The sequence below is a fragment of the Diospyros lotus genome, chromosome 1, assembly GCF_014633365.1.
Source record: "Diospyros lotus cultivar Yz01 chromosome 1, ASM1463336v1, whole genome shotgun sequence".
NCBI classification, from domain to species: domain Eukaryota; kingdom Viridiplantae; phylum Streptophyta; class Magnoliopsida; order Ericales; family Ebenaceae; genus Diospyros; species Diospyros lotus.
In genome coordinates, this window is record NC_068338.1 from 49230798 (window position 1) to 49256068 (window position 25271).

The 25271-nt window shown below is 38.4% G+C and overlaps 1 protein-coding gene across 3 annotated transcripts; it reads right to left on the reverse strand.

Moving 5' to 3' along the window:
* Window positions 1-28: 28 nt before the first annotated feature.
* Window positions 29-25015, reverse strand: LOC127793547 (uncharacterized). 3 transcript variants are annotated; one of them, XM_052324299.1, is made up of 15 exons: window positions 24778-25015; window positions 24533-24667; window positions 20027-20113; window positions 12488-12559; window positions 11838-12040; window positions 10768-10900; window positions 7114-7506; window positions 6886-7020; window positions 6469-6606; window positions 5782-5937; window positions 5175-5414; window positions 4632-4798; window positions 2067-2181; window positions 1788-1868; window positions 29-604 (listed from the first exon to the last, which is right to left on the reverse strand). In XM_052324299.1, exons 1-15 carry the CDS (start codon window positions 24904-24906, stop codon window positions 410-412), a joined length of 2379 nt encoding a protein of 792 aa, XP_052180259.1. In that variant the 5' UTR covers window positions 24907-25015; the 3' UTR covers window positions 29-409. The 3 variants fall into 3 exon arrangements, with proteins under 3 accessions (XP_052180259.1, XP_052180260.1, XP_052180261.1); XM_052324301.1 differs by having other exon boundaries at window positions 465-746; XM_052324300.1 differs by lacking the exon at window positions 12488-12559.
* Between the last annotated feature and the right edge of the window lie 256 nt (window positions 25016-25271).

The window sequence follows — 25271 nt, forward strand, 5'->3', positions numbered from 1 at the left end:
CATGAAATGGTGCAGATTCATGGAAGTATAACCATGCAAGGGGATCCTGATATTCTTATTAAAGAAACTAGTGAGAAATTGATGCCTTTTCACTACCTTTAAGATACAATAATAGGCCATGTGCCAAGAAAGCCCAAGATAATTTGCTTAGAAAAACCAACAGCAGACAGGCAAAACCAATCTTAAAAACATACCAATCCTCTAAAACCAGATACAGCTGCTGGCTTCTGCAGCACGTTACTTCGTCTCACATCACGTGGCTCACAATGCTAACCCAGAACCTGGCATAGCAGAGAGCCCGCGTATTCTACTACTGCTGCTCAAGACACACGGGACTATGGAGTTTGCGATACCGTGGCTTGATTTGGTTAATGTTGCTCACTTGAATGCAAGAATTAGAGTGAGCCCTTCAATAATGGGCTTGCAGTTGCAGATATGGGAATATCCTGTTCGCATGAGATCCATAGTACCTGCAAAATATTGTCTCCATCCGGTGTATACTGTCCGCAGCACTCTCATCACCCAGTAATTGCTGAATCGACACAAGTTTCACCAATTCATTCCCAAGAGCAACGTGGTCAGGACCGTAGAGCTTTTCAAGGATCTGTGAACTCGATAACCAAATGAATTCGCAATCAAGTGTCTTTACTTGGTCTAAGTGAAGCATAAAGGTAACCATACTGATAATTAGTTTCCTCCTGGGAAAGATCCCTTCAAAAAAGTTTATTGCGTCTAAAACCCAGAACCTATGGAAACAGTTCAAACAAGGCAAGTCACTGCAGGCAAATTAGAAAATCAGACGACTGATTGAAATAATTTATATTTTTGGAAGGATTAAATAGATTCAATTTATTAGCACGTGCTAAGAAAACAATCTCCCAACTTCACCTTTTAATAGACTCCCATCGATCGTTATATCACCAAACACATCACAAGACCCATCCTGCACTTTCTATGTAAGCCAAGAGGGTATTGCCACCACAGGGACGAATTGCTGACTGGATTTGAAACAATCACAAATACAGCAAGCTACAGGAGAGAAAGGGGCTAGATTGTTCAGTTACCAACTAATAAGAGGGCAACTTTGACGTGGGATAAATTTGACCATAATAACACTTTGTTCAATTTTCTTAGAAATAACCCCAAGAACACTGGAGTCTTGTGAATTAGTGACCTAGGAAAGAGATCTTGTAGCACTACAACCTGAGTAGATTTTGGCTGCCTTTGGGCTCATTTGACTACGAGAGAGACTTCAGCATTACTTGCCCCACCAGCAACATACCCTTAGGAGTAAGGATTATATTTGCTAGTCCATGGACTCTAATTTACCTGGATAAAGGCCCAAATCTACATGGCTTATAGATCCTTGAGAAGACCATACCCCAGCAAGACTTTATCCTATCATCGTAAGTTAGAGGTTTCCCTCCCAATCTAGATCATCAAAAAGTTGTCATGCTACTTTTCTAGCCAAATTGCTTTCCTTCACCCCGTTCTTTCCTATTGCTGGTGCCCACATTGTTTATCCAACTTCTTGGTGACTGAACTCCACTGCTTCATTATTTTAACACATACAAGTTGGTGCCAAGTGTGGGACAAAAATCCATGGCATTATTGCATAATGCACATTACCTGTTTGCATTGAACAGAATATGTGTACATATGTATAATAGATCCCTTCCAAGACTTGTTGACAAATGAAGATTTGAAATGGTTATAGGGGCAGCACATGAGTTTGTGTAGCCAAAAACACTATTTTCACCAGATGACAAGACAAATGGATGATTTACCTCAATGGATGCCTTACAATGGTCCATTGCTAGTCGTGGTTCTCCAACCAAACAAAATGCCCGTGCAAGGCTGTCCTCCACCTACAAATATTACATCTATGAGATACAGGTATTGCAAAAACTATGATCATCAACCAAAGTTTTGCACAGGGAATGAATTCAAGGTAGGTGTTGACAAACTTGCTTGTGTCCAAACACAAAAGACCAGAAACATCTTTCATTAAATCAATGTACAACACATACAGATCAATATGCTCCTTGTAGAACTCCAGAGCTCACCTCTGCAATTTTTTTGTTGTATGCATGGAGTGTCAATCTGAGCATATCAAGCGATTTCAAAGCATCTGAGAGAGTACTCGTTTGGACTTCATTAGCAACTATTGCATCCTGCAATCTGTTGAATAAATAACCAAATATGAGATTCAATGTACGAGGCAAATATATACACGTGTCACATTCCTAAGGGCAGAGGTGTCATTATAATTTTTGTATGTTAAATAGGGGTGTACCTAGTCAGTTAGCAGCAGTGCATCTCCAGGAGTACATTCCAGGAGATTCGTGGCCGAATATATATATGTACTGAGCATCAGCCAGCAAGGCATGGAATGAAAATATTCTGATTATTCTCTCGCTTTTCTGTTATCTCTCTCTCTCCCTCCCCCTCCCAATTGTGCACCCTATCCTCCCCAGAATTCTTCAATTTCCAGAAGAACTAAAGCTATCAGTGCTGACATGGGGGGGGGCGCCGGGGGGGGGGGGGGGGGGGGGCAGAAGAAGGTGCAGATGAGCCCAAAGAAGAAGAAAGGGGAAAGAGACAAGAAAGAAGAGATTGGTGGAAAGGAAAAGGAGGAGGAGGAGGAAGTCGATAGGAGAGGGGGGGGGGGGGGGGGGGGTTAGAGACGAGATAGGGAGAGAATCCGGTAGTCAATGATCTTCCAATATCAATCACTTACATCAACAGTACCTATTTGTAAATCCTAGGACAACTAAGACTCTTTTAAACTAATCCTATCACAAAAAAAATTAAAATTTAAAATATAAAATTCAAAACCCTAATCTCATAAACAGGATAAATTAAAACTTAAAGTACAAGGATTCGAAACAGAAAAAACCCCTTGATCACAAGAAATCAAAAAAAAAAAACCCTGATCATAACTGCATCAAATTCTCCCCTAGGTGTTGAAAAACTCAAATGTTATTTTGTGATATTCCTACTAGCTCCTGTATAACTCCAATAGATCTAATATAAGTTGTTGAAATTTGTCTCTAGTAAATTAGTAATACATGTGCAATAGAAATTTACGAGATCCATCCATCAAATAAGGAAACAATGAACCTCTACATCACCAGTGAAAACAATCTGTGCTCATCTGAAATAGCAACAGTTTTACCTTTGCATGGAAGGTTAAAAGGCAATTGCAATGGGACGTTGGGTTCTAGGTCAAGGTCGGTAGATGGGTCAATAAAATAATCATGTGAGAAATAGAATAGCATTTATATAACAAGATCCTTGATACTAAATATTTAATTGCAGATCTAAACCCAACAGCACTACAAGTTTGCAACTTGAAACAAATCCTAGTGAAAACCACTTTGGCCTAAGTTGGATCATGACATAATCCTCAATATTAACTTCAGTAGTTGCTCCATGAAAGACAGGGTCTATCAGGAATCAAGGAGATTGATATAGTCCATGAATTCTATTCTAGTGTCTTAAAGCCGCATGAGCTTGATTAAGCCATTCAAGCCAGCATATTACCTCTATCAGAGGGATATTTAGGATTATAATTCCTAAATCTCCTTTTTCTTCTACAATATGTAGGGCTAGCAATGAGCCGAGCTACTCGTGAGCTGGCTCAAGACTCGACTCAAAAATTGGCTCAATAAGCTAACTCATGATACAAATGAGCCAAGTTTGAGCTCAAATATTTAGCTCATTTAGTAAATGAGCCGAGCTTGAGCTACCATTAGCTCGACTCATTTGGCTCATGAGCCAGCTCGATATACTTATATATATATATATTAATTTTATAAATTTATTAAATAAAAAATATTTATTATTTAATACTCAATAATATAAATATATACTTAATAATTTTATAAATATATTATTTAAATATATATATTATATATATCGCATATATTATTTAAATATATATATACATAAAAATAAGGTAATAGTCAATTTTGAGCCAAGCCGAGCCAAGCTAGCTCATAGTCATCATCGAGCTGAACTCGAGCTAAAAAAATCAGCTCATATCGAGCTTGAGCCGAGCTATGAGCTAAAGCTAAAATCAATCGAGCTGAGCTCGAGCTGGGCCTAGCTCGGCTCAGCTCGGCTTATTGCCAGCCCTAACAATATGTGTCCGTCCTTTATCCCTATCACATATTAGAAATGGAAAATATCATTGCTTGGTTGGAGGAGATTGGTAAAATTGTATACAGTCGTTTGTTGGGTAATGATTGAGAGAAGCTTTGGGCCTTTGGCTAATCTTCGAATTTATAAAAGACATCACCTTATCTAGATCAGGAAGTGAGAAAACATATTGGAATTAAAACAAAAGTGAAAATATAAATTTCTGTCCAATGACAGAGGTCAAGGCCCAGAAATATTCTAGAAGTCTTATCCTTGAGGCTGTACATTACATTCAAGGATACCATTTTTTCCATACAAAATAGACCATACAGTTCATTCTTTGTGGGCCATGGGCAGGTATACCACTTTGTGTGTTACTGCTTTATGCATTGGAGGGTATGAGATCATTAAAAATTTGTGCACCTTCATTATATATATTCCTTAAGGAAGAAAAGAAAAATGACTTCAACATGACAATTTAGCTGTACCTTTTGATAGAAAGCTGAGATTCATCAACTGCTGCACGTGAGGCTCCCAAGTCACAATAAGAACCACAGTTCAAACAATATCCTGGTTTAATTTGACAGCTACTTCTGTGTTGATCAAACACATGGCCAGCCACTTTATCAATGTCAAAATTTCTTCCCTTGTCAACCTTCCAAAGGTCAGAAACTTCCAGAGTTATAAAACAGGATGAGATATAGCTCACATTCTAGAAGTGGCATTTTACAAAGTGCCATCTATTAGCACCAAAAGTAAGGCAGTGTGGATAAAGCAATTGTATATTGGCTTTCCATGCATAGACAATTGTTGCAAAATAAGAAAAAAGTTGACCAAAATTTGTGCAGACTTTGGATCTTAGCCTTTTTATTAGATTTATCTTGGTGACAACTGAGTTTAATTCCCTTCTTTGGCTCTAATTGAATTTTTAATGCAACTTCAACATCATATTTAACTACCTAATTTCCAAAATATCATTCTACTTTTACAAAAGACATTCACCTAGCAGAGCTGGGTTCCATAGAAAATACCTGTACATGAAGCTCTAAACTGCAAATTGGAGGGTCACCAAGAAAACAGTTAATTTTCTGTTGTTCATACCGTGCCATGCGGCCATCTAAGACTACACCAAAACAATTTGGTTTGACACAATGAAAAGCATCTAACACAAGGTCAGATAAATTTACTTCTGAACAACCTCTGCACTGACATTTAAATGAATATATATCTTCCAGAAAATCTTGGCGGCTTTTGCAGTTCCATTGTCCAACCTGTGAAACAAAAACTTCCATTATCCGTCATATGCAAATATCAAGCTGTCAGTGCACTAAATGCACCAAAATCTAAATGGGGGTTCCAACCAAGCAAAAATAGAAATTGTGGGTTCTGGACTTAGAACCAGCCCAGGAAGCATATACCCAACTGCTAATGCCTCAATTTCAAATCAGACTATGCATATCCTTAATAACATTTAGCTCTAGCTAAGACAAGTCTCTGATGTCCAACTGGAAATGCATCAATTTTTGGATCCGGCTATGCATGTCCTTATTCATCATTTAACTCTAGCTAAGACAAGTCTCCTTCAAAGCCCTGCAAATAAGCAGCTGAGCCAAATGTCAGTTATAGAGGGTAAGATACCTGGGGACCATATGAAAGCTCCAGTGGGCAACCAGCAGTGACAAATTCTGTTGATCGTATATAGAGAGCACGAGAAAGGAAATATGCATGGATGTTTGGCTGGCAAGAATGATTAAACATACTGCCAGATGAATAAATAGCTTGTCCTACTCTAACCTGCAGATTAGCACCAATCAGGAAAAAGTAAAAATTGGGAGAAAGCCTTTTGATCATCTAATTTGAAAAATAATAATAATAATAATAATAATTCAAAACGCCAGAAAAGCATAAATGTCTTTATATAAAAAAAATATGTTTTTTTCTTTTTTTCCCCTCTTCATCCTCCTCACTTCACCACAAACTGCATCTTGATTCACCAGTGAACCCAGACAATGTCTGGGTGCATCATGATTCTTAGTTCTTCAAGCAAAAATTTTCAGTGCCAAACAAAACTGAACACTGAAAATGGAAGTGCAACCAAACAGGCTCCCATATTCATTAAACTTACATGGAAAATATTTTGTTTCCCCTTTCCTTCACCACTTCATAGTTTTCTTAATATAGCAATTGTGTGATATAAACTGGTGACTGCTTATTGTGCATTCAGCATAAATAAAGCATTAGTAAGAGGAAATTCCTCAACATGGTATCATTGCAAAATGCAATCATTGGAAGAATATAAAAAACTAAAGTAGCACCGGCACAAACCTGTTCCAAATTGCTCATTAAAGCATCCCCAGCTTGAGAACATTTTCCAGACTGAGCTGTTGGGCCATATACATCTAGAAGTTTCATCCGAACAATGGCCATTGAATTTACCTTGATTTGAGACAGTAGTATAACAAACTGCATATGGGAGAAGCAAATGAAACTGTAGATAGAATAAAATGACTGGTGCATGCAGCAGTGAAGCTGAGTCATTCAGAATCTTCATTATTAACTTGATCCAAAAGATTTCATGTTCTACAGTTCTACTGGAGAATACAATTTAGATTAACACACTGAAAGTTAAGGACAACAACAGGATGACAAAAGAAATGATTACAAAAAGAGCATCCATTTCATAAATAATGTTATTTCATAAGATAAGTGAATAGAAAAGGAGAAGGGGGAAGCGTCCATTACCTTTGAAATGGTAATCCCATACTCTGGAAATTTAGAACCAAGAGAGTCCTGAAGACAGTATAATAAAATGATGGAATAAATATGCAACTCCAATTTCCTTTCTGGAGGCAACTGTTCATAATTGTGAGAGAGATCCTAGAAGAAGATGACAACCATAGACAGCCAGGTTAGAACCTTTTGTACAAATTGGAACTAGATATTGATGGGGAAAGTAGTCAGATAAAGTACCAAAGTTCCAATGGGGTTAGAACCGAAGCTACAGTGTCTTTCCTGCTCTACAGACTTCATTAAAATTCGACCAGCTAGAACTATCTCAGAAGGCAATACCGCAGGCCAATGTACACCATGACATTCATGTCTATGTTCAGCAAAATGCTGGTTGTGTGAAGCAGAAATCTCAGGTAAAGTAATATCTGCAATGTATTTTTCTATCTCATCTGAGAAAGTTTTGCTAATGTCAAAACTTTTGGTGTTAATCCTCATTATTTTTCCTCCTGCTTGTTCTTGGCATTGCTGAGAGCAATACAACGGAATTGAACATGATAAACATGGAACTGTATCAGCTGGCAGTTCATTCAAGCAGAAATGACAATGAGTTTCCCGATAGGGCTTCAGTATGATCTGGAAAAATCACTGAGCAAAATCAGAACAACTCCAGAAGAAATAATGTAACAACTTGTAATTTTATCTGGAATTAGAGAAGTTAAATGAATAAATAAATAATAAACAAGAAAGGTGGTTCGAAAGTAGAGGATTTCTAAAACCGGGTTTATGATGGGTATAAGTGACCCGATAAGTGCTTTTAAGGGCTGAGTGGCAATTTGTTTTAGATTGCAATAATTTAATTTACTTTGAATTGGTTAAGAGTGAAGTTAAATTAGGGATTGAGAGATAGTGAAACTATTGGTCAAAATAATAATTAAAAATGCATGCAAATATTGGTATACGGGAAAAGAGAGGAAGAAGACAAGGGTTGGGATACATATATATATAGATATAGATATAGATATAGATATATGTGTTAATAAAAAAAAAAAAAAAAGTTTAAGAGGAAAAGGACAAAACCAAAGGTGCAATATAAATAGGACGTGATCCTCCCATTCTCTCATTTTGTCAAGTACAAGTCAAGGGAGAGTGAGTTTGGAGAGGATAAGTTGGAGGGTTCTTCTTTTGGAGTTGGATCATTCCTCATCAAGGTAATGAGACTAACTCCATTATGGTTTCTTTGCTATCACGATTAGCTAAGAGAATAGTCTAAGCCTATTGTTGGGTTCCTAATGTTGTTTTAAAGGTGGGAAGCTCACTGGTTTGCGGTTTTCTAGCTCCTAAACTCATCCTAGTAAGTTCTCTACCCCTGTTTCATAATGCATGGAGAATTCATTGGCATGGCATATTGTTGCTTTTGTTTGTTGGGTGCATTGTTGCCTCTTTATTTTGCATAAACATCATGGGGGCGTGTTGGGGCCATGTGTGTGAGATCTTGAGATGAGGAATGTCCAAGGTTAGGGACCGCCGTCAATAAAGATCGAGGAGGGATCTCGAGACAAGAACACCGGAGGTTAGGGGGCCAATGTCCATAAAAGATCGATATATAAGGCTTCAAGACGAGAATACCAAGGCTAGGGGCTACCGTCTTTGGAAGTTCAAACGTCCTTGGTCATAGAGACCTGAAAATGTGGAGGATGCAGTTAGGGGTTGCATTTCATGATTTGTGTGCTTGGATTTACTAAGCTTTCAACACTCATAGTTGCATCTCCATCATTTTCAGATACTTGTGGGAGATTGCAATCCCAGAGACCCATTAGAAGATTTCCATTTATATTTATGTGGTAGAGACATATTGCTTGTTGTAGTTGCTATGTGACAACGTTTTGATGCTATTATTTTGGGTTTGGACAAGATTGTTATCAATTGATTATGTCTTAAATTATATTTTTATCAGAAACTAGAACATCTTGTGAAACTTTTGGTGCAAGAAGCATGGGAAAACAATTTTTCTACAATAAGTTATGATTTTTCTCGTAAACCCTATCTAAATAGTCCATCTAGTTTCTAATGAATTGGTCTCACTACTTTTAGAATTTGCAGGAAAAGATATGCTCATTTGAGTAACGACTGCATGGTGCAGTTACTCAGAAAAACTTTGAGTCCAACTCGGGAGGGTCAAACCTTCTTGGAACAAAATGAAATTTGGATATATTGTAGCTCACTGAATAAGCTTTCCAATGGTGAATGAATCGTCCCAAAAGACAAAGATTTGGTCATTGAAATATTAAAAATACAGAAATATGTCACAACAACAACACAGTAGTGAATAATTGACTTCATGAAATTTTTCAACGGCTTAAATGAAGCCCAGCCCGTTGGGGTTTGTACTTTTACTGTTTTACATGGGGTTGATCTATGGATCTTCTAGTCCTGGGGAAATTTTCAAGATTTTTATATGAAGATGAGAATAATTTAATAATTAAAATCCAATATGGTGGCAGGTAGCACTTGTCTCACGCAAGCCACACAACTGGGCGGCCAACAAAGGAAACCACAGGATTTCCCATTAATGGTCCACTGTGTAACCCGGTCTCATATTCGAAAATTCAAATTGAAATTAATTTGAAATAAGAAAATTTTCATATTATTTTTAAATTGGGGATATAAAAGGACGGATGGTACAAATAAGGTCTTGCAAAATCCAATCAGCAAAATATAGATATAAAAACAATTACAACCACCATCAAACCTTAATCCCACTAGGTGGTTTGGCTACATGGATTCTAGCTTGTCAATCATCGCTATCCATGACAACAAAATATAGGTAGTCATATAAAAATGAATGTGGGACAAGATTACACTCAAGCCTGCAATTAAATGCCAAAAAACATATTCATTCTCGTAGACAAAAAGATTGACACTTAAGCTGCACCATCTTGAAAAGGCATATAATCTGCTAACCCCAGATCCTCCTCTCTTCACATACACAAACTAGCAGGTTTACTCTCATTGTTGTGGATATTCAACATTATTATAAGCCCATTATTTCTTGTCTTTACAAAATTTGTTTCTCAATCTGATGTGTCCAATTGCAACTATATTTTTTCTCCAACAAGATCAGTGCTTTCTTTGTCCCAATTCTTGTCCATCTCTTAACAACAAAACAAGATTATGCTACAAAGAGACATAAAGGCCTGATCGCTCAAATATTGACAAACATTTCTTAGGCCTTCAGGATTGAGCCATTTTTTCCCTTCTAGAAATTTGTGCACTCATCTGATCTCCAGCAACAGGATTTAGGACAACATTATGTGGGCCTAACTGCCTAAGGGCGCAAAATATGTGAAGCCTACCCAATATTAATTTTGATGCATCAAAATATGTGAATTCCATCAGGAGAAATGGCATGCCCTGGCTACAAATTCAGTTTGGTTTAAGCAGCAAACAAGAGGGATGATGCAAATACTAATAGAAAATGGCATCCTTGTCTCCAAACTCAATTTGGTTTGAGCAGAAAACAAAGGGATCATGCAAAGGAGAAGGCAAGTGTCTATAAGTTTAATATTTAATAATAGCATTGCGAAACAATTATTGTTAATTAATAATTTTCTCAAGACAATTTGGTGCAAACAACTTTTCCTGAATGAAATAAATAGGAACAAGGTGTAGATAATTTCCAACTAGTGGGATTAAGGCTTGTGGATACTGTTGTTGTGTAGACAATACTTAATGTCAAACAAAATTTTCCAGCCCAATAAAAAGGAAAAAAACTATTGTTTCAAAAGCACTTGACAAGATAGATTGCTTAAGATTAAAAAATATATATATAAACAATCAGTATCCAGTATAGGTGGAGTAACTAATGTTGCTAATATGAAACAGTATTCCTCATACCACTGCATATGGTTCTTCGACATGAATTAAAGAAGCTGGAGGAATGTCAGCCTGAGAAGTCATGTCCCTTCCTCTCATTGGTGTAGAGACACAGTGAAGTTTTACTCTGTGAGATTCATCTGTCATAGAAAACCTACAATATAAGAAGCAAAGAAAAAGAAACAGGAGACAAACAATGAAACAGCAACCAGCTACAATTAAATGTCAAATACAAGCCATCAAACAACCTAAAGCTTACATTAAATATCAACAACATATTTATTACATTATCTTCATGACATACCAACTGCATAATTGTTTTTTTCTTTTTTCAGAAGAAAAAAAGCTATATATTTGTTCATATCATTGATACACTGACGTAAATCATTCTCTTCATTTTTGTAAGTTCAAACTAAATCATCCAGTGTCTCAACAATTTTGACTAAAAATAAAAAAGTGTTAATTTATTAAGTCATTTTTGTGCTTAATCCAAGTCTGAAAAAATGCTTGTCAGTACCAATTATGACTCGGCAAGTCAACATGGCACATATTATTGTCTATCTTGGTTTGCTATACAGGACCGGATCAAAATCTCAAGTTACATCATCTGAATCAGCTAATTTCAGTTGTTTATTGTGAGAGAAATTAAGCTAGCAATGTTATAATGCCACATGTCGCAGTCAAACACTTGATTAACTAAACATAGCTAAGATTTTTTTTTTCTCCTCTCATTCCTGCCACCACAATTACATCATGTTTAAAGACAAATTCTGTAGCTTGTACTGTTTTCGGACAATGTTAACATAATGATGGCATCTTTTGTTTATTTAATGGATCCATGATGTTATGACCATTACTCTAAAATTTTAGTCATTAATTATTGTCATTTTATTTTAGCTTTTCTACATTATATTACACCCCAGCACTTACAAGGAGTAAGAAACTGAACAGCATAACCAATTTTTTGGAATATCAGTTGACAATAGATATGTAATATTATGTTGAAGGAACAGATACAACCAAGGACTAAAGATGTTTTACGGAGAAAATAAGTGCGGAGGTCCAGATAGTAACAAATATAAAAAGCTTACTGAGAATAACCCAGGTTGCTCTCATTAGATTTATCTAGTGAAGTGCTTGTCTTCTTGTATTGATCTGAAATTAACTTTAGTTCATTCTCTATCTGCCTCTTTCCACTCAAAGAGGGTTCCATCTTAACAGCAACTTCCAGGTCACGCACAGCATCTTCATAATTTTTCAAGGAAGCATTAGCCTTACCCCTTCTATACCATGCCTGCAGTGAAGATAATGTGAAGTTGTAGAATATCAACAGCAAACTGATGACTAGAAGGAACATCAATTCAAGAAAAAAACAGTATAAAAAGGGCACTTGTCTTCAGTAATATTGTGTCTCAGATGCTATATTTTCCTTATAGTGTGCAGAACAGTGTCACAGACATAAAAGAAACAAAATGGGAAAAGGTTGCATTTTCTCCAATTTGATCCATTTCCTTTTTCTTTTGTTTGATCCTTTTCTCATTATTTCAGATTCGATGGATAAGAAAAGAAAAACATGTTTTCTCTTATTGATTCATTTCCTCTTATTTTCTCATTATTTCAAATTTGATGGCTGCAGGTTCTCATTGTCAGCAAAACAACAAAAAGACGAAGTTCCATGCCTGGTGCATAACATCATAATGTAATAAACAAAATTGTAGCTGAGTAATGCAATCATTTTTACCTTAGAATAATTTGGAGAAATTACAAGAGCCCGATTGCAATCTCGTACACACTCCACCAGCAGATCCATTTTCTAAAGGAAGATTAAAGAGATGTTTCAGTTAATAGAGCCATAACCAATCCTAGAAAGGATAAGACAGCTGGATTTTCTGATAAAGGGAATAGTGTAAAAGAGATATGATTGTGTTGGGAAAAAGATCATGATTTTAAGTTTTCAATTGAAGGCTCAAATTGTGGCAAAAGGTGACTAGTTCTTGCTTCTAGAATGCACAGAGCTACTTGAAATAATAATAATAATAATAATAATAAGATATATATATATATATCAAGATAATCAGGGGGTAAAAGAAGAATGGAAGATAATCCTCATAATCGCATCAAGGCCTTCTAGGAATACCACCTAAAATACATTAATTTTGCCAATTAAAAGAAAGCAACATTTGCAGAAACTATAGAATCTCGCTTATGCAGAAGTTTGTGACTCCTCTTAATAGACTGAGGATTCAAGAATTTCTACCAGGTATGAGAACTAATTATGTTCCAAATGAGAAAAGAACCTAAGAATTCTCCTAAATAAACACCCCAATACTGATCATGGACCTAAGATAACAAAATTACAAGCATCCCTAGGTCAGAAAATTTACCAAAGCAACTTATCAGAGAACTTCCCCCATCCTGTCCTCTAGCATATAATCTTAGGGGATGCTCCCCATCAAAGGCCTTCATCAAAAGTAAAATTGAAGTGAGGACCACAAGCATCATATGGAACACTATACTACTACAGGGTTGTCATTCATAACCTACAGGAATTTTGACATCAAGACTCAAATAATACTTCCTATCAACTAAACAAGTGAATACTTAAATCCAAATATTGATAAACATATTACTAACAGAAAGGGAATTCACCAATAAGATAAGAGATATGTCACAGTCGCTGAGACTGCTGTCAACTTCCGCCCGAGGTGTGTTAGAATTGGTTAGGGAATGGTAGTAGAAGAGAAAGGTTTAGAGAGAAGAAGACGATTGAGGGAGAGAATAGTTTGGGAGATAGAGAGAGAATGCAGGGAGTAAATCTGGAATTTGTTGATTGATTCTCAATAACCATTCTCATGAGCCGTTTGGGCTTATATAGCTATCCTAGGGGGCTGCCACAGCAGATTGCAGCTCCCATAACCAACTATTTTGTCCTATCCCAAACACCTTTATAGCTGGATATTCTCTCTAACTAACTAGTAGCTGGAATAAAATGCAGTCACTTCATGAGTCTCCTATAGGGGGACATTCGGGCATCCAAAACACCTACTTGAGGGTGCGGCAGCTATTCTACTGGCCCGGATTAAGGGAAACGGTCTAAAGGTTTGTCTTGGGGTGTGACACATGTAAGAGGTGCAAACATGAGAACGTGGCATACCCCGGTCTTCTTCAACCATTGCCCATTCCAAAACAGTCATGGACAAGTGTGTCCATGGATTTCATCGAGGGATTGCCACGTTCGGAGGGCAAGGACTGTATAATGGTGATTGTCGATAGGTTCACTAAGTTTGCGCACTTTGTGGGACTAGCACACCCTTACACGGCTCCCACAAAGCACACCCTTACACGGCTCAGGAGGTGGCCCGGGCGTTCACTGACCGGGTAGTTGCCATGCATGGGGTCCCTAAGACCATCATATCCGACCGGGATAAGATCTTTACCAGCCACTTTTGGAGGGAGTTGATGAAAAATATGGGCACAGAACTCAATCTATCGACTGCATACCACCCTCATGAAAGTAAAACAAGATCGCTACGGCGTAAGCAGCGTAGTTCAAAATTTTTGAACCTTATCTCGATCCTGGCGATTGGATCAACGTCAAAATCAAATCATTCACAAACAAATAAATAAATCTAACATTTAGATTATCGAGTCGTTCGCGGATTCGAGCCGTCCAAGCGTCTGGCCTCTAACTCGTGATACGTGGCACGCGTCCGTTGGCAAGGAGAGCGGAATAGGAGTGCTAGCTCTTTCTCCTTTGTGCGGCTTGTATATGGATGGAAAAAGAACGCCCTCATTTTGTATTGATACCAAAAGAAACGAAGAAAAGTAAGCGGCAATACATTTTTCAACTCTTGAAAAACGACACCAAAAACACCTTTTTTTTTTGGGCAATCCATAAAAGGATATTTATAAGGAAATATCCTAGGGTTTCTAAAACCTTAATAGATTGGGCTAGCCCATTAATTCTAATTTAATTAGAATCTTAAGTGGGCTTATTCTAGTCCAACTAGAAATATAATTAAATGGCCCAATCCTTTTATAGGTTAAATAAAATATTATGGCCCAAATCTAATTCAAGCTCAAATATATTTTATTTAATATTTGGCCCAAATCTAATTTGGTCCAAATATAATATTTATTTTAATATTTGGACCAAATCCAATTTAGTCCAAATATAATATTTAATTTAATATTTGACCCAAATCTAATTTAGTCCAAATATTAATTTAAGCCCAAATATATTTTATTTCCTATTTGTCACTCCAACAAATAGAAAATTATTAAATTAGAAACTCCTTCTTAATTTAATCAATTGTCATTTTAGGAAACTCTTTCCATTATGACGACCCCTCGCCATATCGATGTCATTACGTCTATTTGTTCTTTTTCCGTGAAAACCTACGACGACACAACTTCTTGCCGAAGTGTCCCACTTAACCATACGTCCACTCTCTTGGTTTAAGCCAAGGACCGTGCCTATTGCGTATGACTCATTAGGCTTCCGAATATGTTGGCAATGTGTCGGTACAAACACATAAGACAAGATTGGCCTCTAGCAAGGCATCATGCCTACCCAATTATTCAGAAGGATTCATAATCCGCAAATAACCTTTCACGAGCATGGTTACCGTGTAATTCGATCCTCTCGTCAATGTATCTTATGTGATCTCAAGTATGGTGATGTGTTGCTTGATAACGATCACATGAGTTTTCTTCGGTCTTACGGATATCTTCACTTAATTAGAAAGTAAATCAATAACTCCTTATTGATCTCTTTCACCATGGCCATGGATTTAAAGTGAATATCCACCGAAGGCGCCTTAGATACATCATCCTCTATTGGTTATGCACCCATCTCCATAAGCCTTACGATATGCCCAACGATCGCCCACGTGCAGCCTTTATCTAGGCCCATCGAAACGATGTCAAAGCATATCGATCTTCTTATGAGATGACCGTGACAACCTCAGATCCAAGGATTAGTTACACCCATCTTGTATGAGAATTCCATCAATATATAACCAAAATGGATTCTCATGGCGAGTCATGTCCAGTGATACGTTCTCCAACATTGGTCACCTATGTACTTGTCTAGGCATCCTCATGCCTATGGATGTGAGACCCCTGTTGCTATCACATAGCAAAAACATAGCACATACAAGTCTTACCGCAATTGTCAATGTCCATTCTTGACATTGCTACGACTTGGGACATTTAATGATGTCTAGAAACTGTGATGCATCATCTCACATCTTTATAGATTATTCACAGTATACATCATATGAACTTCTATCTAGTTTCATTTGGTTATTACAATAATAACAAGAAACTAATAGAATGACTTCTTGTAAATTTGAACAACTCATTATTCAAATAATAAACATGATTACAATTGTCAGTGTACAACATGCCCAATCTGATTGGGTCTAGAGCACCTACACTAACACCTCAGTCAGATGGGCAGACCGAAAGGGTGAACCAAAGTCTCGAAACCTACCTCCGTTGCGTGTGTTTGCTGCAGCCCAAGGATTGGCATAGGTGGCTAGCTCTAGCTCAGTGGTGGTACAATTCCAGCCACCACACATCAATAAAGATGTCACCCTTTGAAGTTGTATTTGGGTTTAAGCCTCCAATTCTACCAGCCATCGAAGATTGTACCTCAGCTGCTGCAGTTGAAGAATATTTCTAGCAAATGAGTGGGGTGATACAACAACTCAAACAAGAGTTGGCATCAGCCCAAAACCGGATGAATCAGCAGGCTAATAGGAGGAGGACTGACAGAGAATTTGGAGTAGGAGATAATGTCTATCTACGGCTGAGGTACCCTCACCTTAAATCCATTTCTCAAGGCCCAGTCTCTAAACTCAGCCCTAAATACTTTGTGCCTTTTAGTAAGTGGTTTGCTCAAGATTTCATACCCCTTAACAAATTTGTGGTAATAGCCAGTCAGCCCCAAAAATCCTCTAAGAGCCCTTATTGTAGTGGGTTTTGGCCAGTTGAGCATGGCCTCCACCTTGCTGGGATCGGTGCTGATTCCTTCTTCTGAAATTAAGTGTCCCAAGTATTCCACTTGGTTTTGGCCAAATGCGCATTTAGATTTTTTGATAAATAGCTGGTTTCTTCTAAGGACCCCAAGAGTGGTTCTTAGGTGGATTAGGTGTTGGTCCAATGTGGGGCTATAAACAAGGATGTCATCAAAGAATACAAGGATGAACTTCCTTAAATAGGGCTCAAATATCTGGTTCATCAGAGATTGGAAAGTGGTTGGGGCATTAGTGAGCCCAAAGGGCATCACCAAGAATTCAAAATGACCATGGTGTGTGCGGAAGACCGTTTTGTGGATATCCTCGGGCTTCATCCTTATTTGATGATAGCTCGAGCGCAAATCTAACTTGGAAAAGAACTTGGCCTGGTGTAATTCATCCATAAGGTCTTCAACAAGGGGAATGGGAAACTTGTCTTTGATGGTTAGGGAGTTAAGTTGGCGATAATCTACACAAAAACGCCAAGTGCCATCTTTTTTCTTTACCAATAGGATAGGGGAAGCAAATGGGCTTTGGCTTGGTCTAATGAAGGTTTGGCTCAACATCTCTTTTACCATTCTTTCGATTTCAGTTTCTTGGATGGGGGCATAACGGTAGGATCTGACATTGATGGGCTCCACATTCGGTTTTAGGTTAATGGCATGGTCCAAAGTTCAGTTAGGAGGAAGGGTCTTAGGTTCCACAAAGAGGTCCTTAAAGTCTGCCAACAATTCATCAATAAAGGATAATGTGCATACCTGGTCGTCACTCCTACGCTGGTGGCAGACAGTGAGTCGCAGCTCCCCTTGCCCCCCTTCATCAGAAAGCTCTTCCACTGCCACAATGGAGAACAGTTGTGTGAACTGATTCCATTTGCTCTTGAGGACTCTCTGCAGCCTCTTACCCGTGATCATCTTGCAGGTCGCAACCTCTTGCCCACTGGTAAGCATCATCCTCTTCCCTTCTTTTTCAAATGAGACTTCCATTCGGTTGAAATCAAAGCTTATGGGGCTCACCACCTTCATCCAATCCACTCCTAACACCACATCACAACCTCCTAATTGCAGTAATCTAAGGTCTGCCTCAAACTCTTCTTCCTGCATTTCCCATATGAAACCCAGGCAGGCCGAATTGCTCAACACTCAGTTTCCATTAGCAACGACCACACTCAAGGGTGGTGTCCCAGTGAGTTGGCACTTAAGCTTTCTTGTGGTGCTATTGTCAAGGAAACTATGGGTGCTCCCACTGTCAATCAGAATTGACAGGCTGTCGTCCTTCACCTTCCCTTCCACCTTAATTATCTTGTTGTTGGTAATCCCCTTGAGGGCATGGAGGGATATTTCTCCATCGTTCTCCCCTCTAGTTTCCCTGAACTCTTCTACTTCTTCCGCATCCAGTTCACCATCCCTGTCTCCTTCCAGCATTAATAGTTGGCGTTTGCATTGGTGCCCCGGATAGTACCTATCCCCGCACCTGTAACATGCGCCAGGAAGCTTCTTAGTCTCCTCCACCCGTCCCCCCTGATATGGACCACCAATATTTCTTCCTCCTTTAGCCGGATCTCTATAAGTTCCTTTACTGCTCCCCCCTTGTTGCCAATTTCCACCGGTGGTCATCTTCTGTTGCTGCCTCTGCTTTTTCATAAGGGCCTCAACCACCAACTCCTGCAGCTTGGCACTCTCAGCTGCTTGTTCCACCGTCTGAGGCCTTATCATTTTCACCATCGGTCGCAAGTCCTCATTGAGGCTACTAAGGAAGCTAGAAACAAAATAAACTTCCGACAGGTGGGGGTCATTGTCACTCATCAACGACCTCAACTCCTCAAAACGCTTCAAGTAAGACCCAACATTCCCTGCTTGCCTCAACTTATTGAATTCGTCTATAGTGTCCGACATGGTCCTCTCCCCGAACCTTTCACAAAGCTTCTCTAAAAACTCCCGCCATGTGTAAATCCCCCTCGTTCGGGTCCATCCTTGGAACCATGCATCCATTGCATCGTCAAAATAAGCTGCGGCCAGGGCCACCCTTCTTTCTACTGGTATATTATACCATTCGAACATCCGTTCACACTTCCTAATCCACCACCTAGGATTAGTTCCTTCAAATACCGGAATTTCCATTCTCGACATTGGAAATCCTGGTTGGGGTGGAGCAATTATGTCCTCCCTTCCTCTCCTTGTTTCAGTTCCAATCTCATTGTCCTGCTCAACCTCAACCTCCGAAGTCCATTGCCTCTGTTCACCCTCTCATTATGCAAGATAGGTTCTGTTCTAGCTCGAGGAGGGAAATCAGGAGCTATTCTCACCTGGTTTTGTTGGGTAAACATCAGCATGAATCGTTGAAGCTGATTCCCCATCTCCTCTCTCATTTGGTTGATATCCTCCCTCATTTGATTCAAGCCGTTTTCAAGCCTACGCTCGAGTCCTCCAATAGCCTTGTAGTTCTTCTCAGAACCCAACTCCAAACGATCCACGCAATGTTAGAACTCTCCCACGGTTGAGGTGACTTGCTGGAGTTGTGACTCCATATTCTTCATGCGAGTGCTTTCGGCCATTGCTCCGCGTGGTCCTCTGTTGCCAGGGTCGTTGCTTTGATACCAAATGTCACAGTCGCTGAGACTGCTGTCAACTTCTGCCCGAGGTGTGTTAGAATTGGTTAGGGAATGGTAGTAGAAGAGAAAGGTTTAGAAAGAAGATTGAGGGAGAGAATAGTTTGGGAGATAGAGAGAGAATGTAGGGAGAAAATCTGAAATTTGTTGATTGATTCTCGATAACCATTCTCAGGAGCCGTTTGGGCTTATATAGCTATCCTAGGGGGCTGCCACAACAGATTGCAGCTCCCATAACCAACTATTTTGTCATATCCCAAATACCTTTACAACTGGATATTCTCTCTAACTAACTAGTAGCTGAAATAAAAGAGAATTTTATGGAATAACAAAGAAATATAGCAAGCAATTAAAGACATAGCAGGAAAAAATAAATCCGCAGCAAAACTTGGCATGGTTCCGTGACAAGATAGAGAGTTGATATGGCTTGATCATGAAAAATGACTATATTCCAGTCAGTTGATTCAAAAGCAAGTCAGTATACACTAGTCTCAAACAACCAATGCCCTAGCATGCACTATATACAAGAAAATGAATTAAAAAATAGCAAATATATCTTTGGAATTAATTGGTAAAGACACACTAATAGAAGAAACATACACAAGTGCAATTCGGAAATAACACAAGCTAATAGGAGAATCAAACCCACATGCAATACAGATGCGCGATTCATGTATAACATGGCCACCAGATTCTTAACTGTGTCATCAACATTTGTTGGAGCAACACGCAATGCCTGTTCAGAATATGCAAAAGAAAAAAACAATGAGCACAAAGCTAAAATTCCCTCAAATGTTAAAGAAAATGTAAAAGAAAAAATATATATTTTCTCTCTTTTTTGCTTTTGGATAGATAAAAGAACAAACTTCAGAACTGTTTTCATTACCAACATTCTATATTAGAAACTAAATAAATATCAGGGCTTTGCCAAACAACAGTAACTAAAAAAATAAGAAGAAACGGAAAAAAAAAAATGAGGTCGAACAAAGTAAATCCACCAGTCAACTAAAAGAAGATAAGGAACAGCATCCTACAACACCAAAGGGGGCAGATTGCTCAAAATGTATTAGCAAATTGAGGCTTTAAATTTCCGTTCAATCTCCAATTTTTAATGTTTTCAATAAGCTGCTGATCCCTTGGAAGACCACAAGCAAGATGATAGTAAATTGTATCTAATGCGGTCACCAATCAAAACTCTGCCCAAGGCCGACCCAACTAAACCGGAATAATATCACCAAAATAGTAGTGCCATAATGTTATTTTAATACTTCTTAAGTTTTAGAATTCTACTTGATTTAGGATTCTACTTCACGTTTGATTAGAGTTTTATTTTTATTAGGATTCTAGTTAACTTTTGTTTAGGATTTATTTCTATTAGAATTCTAATTGAATTTTGTTTTCCAAATATTAGATGGATTTGGATTAGCCAAATACTATAAATATGCCTAGAATCTAGAGTTTGTAATCAAGTTTTTCTTAATCAAATTTCAGCAACCTATTTGGGTTTTCTTAGCAAAACAGTCTTGTTTTTGCGTTTTCTTGAAAGCCAAGCTTCGGCCATTGAAGTTTGCTCTTTCAAGTGTTTATTTTGGTGTGTTTTCTTCACACTCGCGCTACACGCTGCGTCAGGTGGTATCAGAGCGGTTAATCAACCAATCAGATGGCCAATCTTGAAGGTAACGGTAGCAACCAGCCTCGTGACGGTGATCAGGGGTTGTCCGCAGTTTGGAGAGCAATCGAAAAACAGTGGGAAGTAACTCGTACTATCCAGCAACGATTGGAGCAACATAGCAACCAATTGGGCACCTTACTACGAGTTGATGATGACAGGAACCTGAATAATGGGGTGAATCAAGCCGGAGCGGGAAGACCACCCATTAATCATGTCCTTGTTAATCCTAGAAGACCAGTGATTGAAGATAGCGATGAAGAGAATGATTTTGGTCGAGCAATAGCTAACCCTGGTGGTAGAGGGGTTAGGAGGAATGCGCATCAGCACAACCACTGGGGCAATGATAAGTATAAACTAAAAGTTGATATTCCCACCTTTAGTGGAGATCTTGATATTGAGGGGTTCCTGGATTGGATCACTGAGGTTGACCGTTTTTTCGAATACATGGAGATCCCAGATGAACGACAAGTAAAGTTAGTGGCTTACAGATTGAAGGGCGGTGCATCTGTTTGGTGGGAGCGATTAAGAGAAACGAGATCGAGGAAAGCCCAACAGCCAGTTCAGACATGGAGACGAATGAAGCAACTGTTAAGAGGTAGGTTTTTGCCCCCTGACTATGAACAATATATGTTTGAAGCTTATCAAATATGTGCACAGGGAATGAAGAGTGTGAATGAATATACCTCTGAGTTTTTACGATTGGCGGAGAGAAACCAATTGTCAGAAAGTGACAATCAACAAGCAGCTTGTTACTTGAATGGATTGAAGCCTGCTATTCGTGATAAAATTGGGGTTCAGATGGTTCTGAGTGTGCAAGAAGCAAAGAACTTAGCTTTAAAGGCTGAGTTAATGTTGAGTGAGAGATCTCGTAATGACAACTATCGTCGGTATAGTGGGAATGAAAATAAACAACCAGCTTTTGATAAAGGCAAGTCGATTCAAGGAGCGCAACCCTCCAATCCACCCCATACAATCAACCCTAATAAGGCTACAACGGGGGGAAACATTCGAGGTACTACTTCTAATCTTCCAAAATCCCCTAATCCTTATGCAAAGCCTATTCTTTTAAAATGTTTCAAGTGCAATGAGGTTGGGCATCGATCTAGTGATTGTCCAAGGAGGAAAACAGTTAACATTGTAGAAAAGGAAGAGGAAGATGTTGCTGAAGAGGAAGTATATTGCGGGCCTGATGGGGAGGATGACGAAGAAGATTATGGACATGGGCAATATACCTGTGTAGTAAGGAAGTTAATGCTATCTCAAAAGAATGAAGATACTACTCAACGGCATAAGCTTTTTCGCACGAGGTGTACGGTGAAAGGAAAAATCTTTGAGTTGATTATTGATAGTGGAAGTCAGGAGAACATCATAGGAAGAGACGTGGTGGCAAAGATGCAGTTAACTCCTGAAAAACATCCAAGCCCTTACATGATTGGATGGATCAAAGAAGTTTGTGGCATACATGTGGATGAACGTTGCAGGGTGCCTTTCTCTATTGGTAAGTACTCCGACGAAGTCTATTGTGATATTGTTGATATGGATGCTTGCCATATTTTATTTGGGAGGCCTTGGCAATTTGATGTGGATGCTACGCACTCGGGTAGGAAGAACACATATCAGCTTGAGAAAGAAGGTGTGCGTTATACTTTGTTACCCATAGTGGAAAAGAATCAAACCAAAGCTTATAAAGTGGAGCTTGATTTCGAAGATTATGTTGTGCCAGCAACCTCAACGTTTGCAAACTCAGGTCTGATTTATGCTGCTAACATGACAGAAACTCCAAGGTTATTGACTCATACTGGGGTATTTTCCAGTCCCGATGGCTCAAGCATTGCTTCGCAACCCAAGGATGGTGGTGTTTCTTCTGATCGACTTGCGACTGTAAAGGAGATGGAGGTCATGGTAGCAAATCCTTCTACAGTTTATTCAAGCTCTGGCATGGTTGAATCGAAGGCAATAAGATCTACCAGATTAGAGAAGCGCTCAAGATGGAAGGTTCAACGTCCTCAATCTAACAGTAATAATGCAATGGAGGCAGAAGGCAACAAACATGGCGATGATTGGACCCATGCCAATGCTAATATGGCTAAGAAGGGGAGGAATGTCTTTGCTCATGTTCCCTTAGCAGAAAAGTTCAAGCGGTTCAGGAAGATGTCAAGCAAAAGTTGCACAAATAAGAAATATAAGGCGGCAGCTGACAAGCATAGGAAACACAAGGTATTTGAGATTGGAGATGAAGTTATGATCTTTTTGAAGAATGAACGAATTCCAGCAGGAAAGCATAACAAGTTCAAACCAAAGAAGTATGGTCCTTACAAGATTCCAAAGAAGACCAATGACAATGCTTATGTTGTGGATTTGCCTAATCATATGGGTATTTCTAAACATTCAAAGTGGCTAATATCTCTTCGTACTTATCGAATGTGGATTTGTCCAAACATGATCAAAATTCGAGGTCGAATTTTTCTCAAGTGAAGATGAATGATGCGGTCACCAATCAAGACTCGGCCCAAGGCCGACCCAACTAAACCGGAATAATATCACCAAAATAGTAGTGCCATAATGTTATTTTAATACTTCTTAAGTTTTAGAATTCTACTTGATTTAGGATTCTACTTCATGTTTGATTAGAGTTTTATTTTTATTATGATTCTAGTTAACTTTTATTTAGGATTTATTTCTATTGAGAATTCTAATTGGATTTTGTTTTCCAAATATTAGATGGATTTAGATTAGCCAAATACTATAAATATGCCTAGAATCTAGAGTTTGTAATCAAGTTTTTCTTAATCAAATTTCAGCAACCTATTTGGGTTTTCTTAGCAAAACAGTCTTGTTTTTGCGTCTTCTTGAAAGCCAAGCTTCGGCCATTGAAGTTTGCTCTTTCAAGTGTTTATTTTGGTGTGTTTTCTTCACACTCGCGCTACACGCTGCGTCAGTATCTCTATCCCTTGATCCTGATATTTCTTCTCCCTTGAAAGGCCACAAACAAATGAAAACAACTCTACTAGATTTTATATAGTTAGCTTGAACAAAGACACTGAGATGTAATTCTTATATTTTGAAGTCAAAGGAACGAAAGTTGGAGTAATCCATAGACTTGAACTGCCACAGTGAAAATTGCAAAGCAGGCCAATCATTCGAACTGGTTGAGAAACAGTTCAAACGGCCACATTTAAGCAGTCTCGGACTTAGATCAACTGTGACGCACTGAAAATTCTCACCATGCTTTTTTCACTTCTTTTTTTTTTGTAAATTTTAATTTCTCCCAGCTAATAAGATAAACTTCGGCAGGAACTATTTGCAGTGGAAAAAAATAAATAAATTCTTTTCAGGAACTAAATTAGCAAAACCTAACTGCAATGCTCTACTCTCTAACTATACAACTTATCTCACTGGCTCCATGCACATAAATAGGCAAAGAAATAACACAAATTCAGCAGAATGAGTAAAAGGGTAGAGGAAATCAAAAGCGGGCCTGACCTGGGAGTAAAGATTCAATGCCTTGGAGTAGTCTCCTTTAGAAAAGCACTCGTTGCCCTTGCGCTTGGATTCCAGAGCAGCCTCTTTGTTCTTCCGACAGAGAGCCGTTTCTGGGTCTGTCAAGTCCCTAACCATCTACCAAATAGCAAATAGCAAATCAATCCATTGATAGGAAAATGAAATTCGTTGAAGAAAAGAGAAGGATATACGAGTACGAGTACGAGTGCAGAAATTGGATTACGGACTTGGTGAAACGTGGGTTGTTGGAGAAAGAAGTCGAGGAGGGAAGAACAAGTGGAAGGAAGGTCGTGGGGCGTGCTTTCTGCAATACGGCGCCCAAGGGTTTTAGGAACCATCGACTGCAGCTTCTCCATAATTGTTGGGGAGGAATAAATTCACCCCGAAATTTGCCTTTTGATGAGTGTTGAGACTCTTGGAGCTTAGATTGATGAAGATGACGGCCCGGAGAAGTAAGGTTGCAGAAATGCGGCAGCTTCGATAATCTTATTTCTTTTATTATCTTATTAATCTTATTAATATATTAAAATGTGATAATCTGTATTTTGTCATGTAACAATCAATTGTGATCTCTTTCCTTTGCATTAAATTAAATATATAATTAATTAATTAATTATTAAAGTAAAACTATTTATTATATTATATTTATTTATAAATATATTAATATTAAAAAATTCATACATTATTCTTAAAAATATAATTAATATCTTAATTAACATGA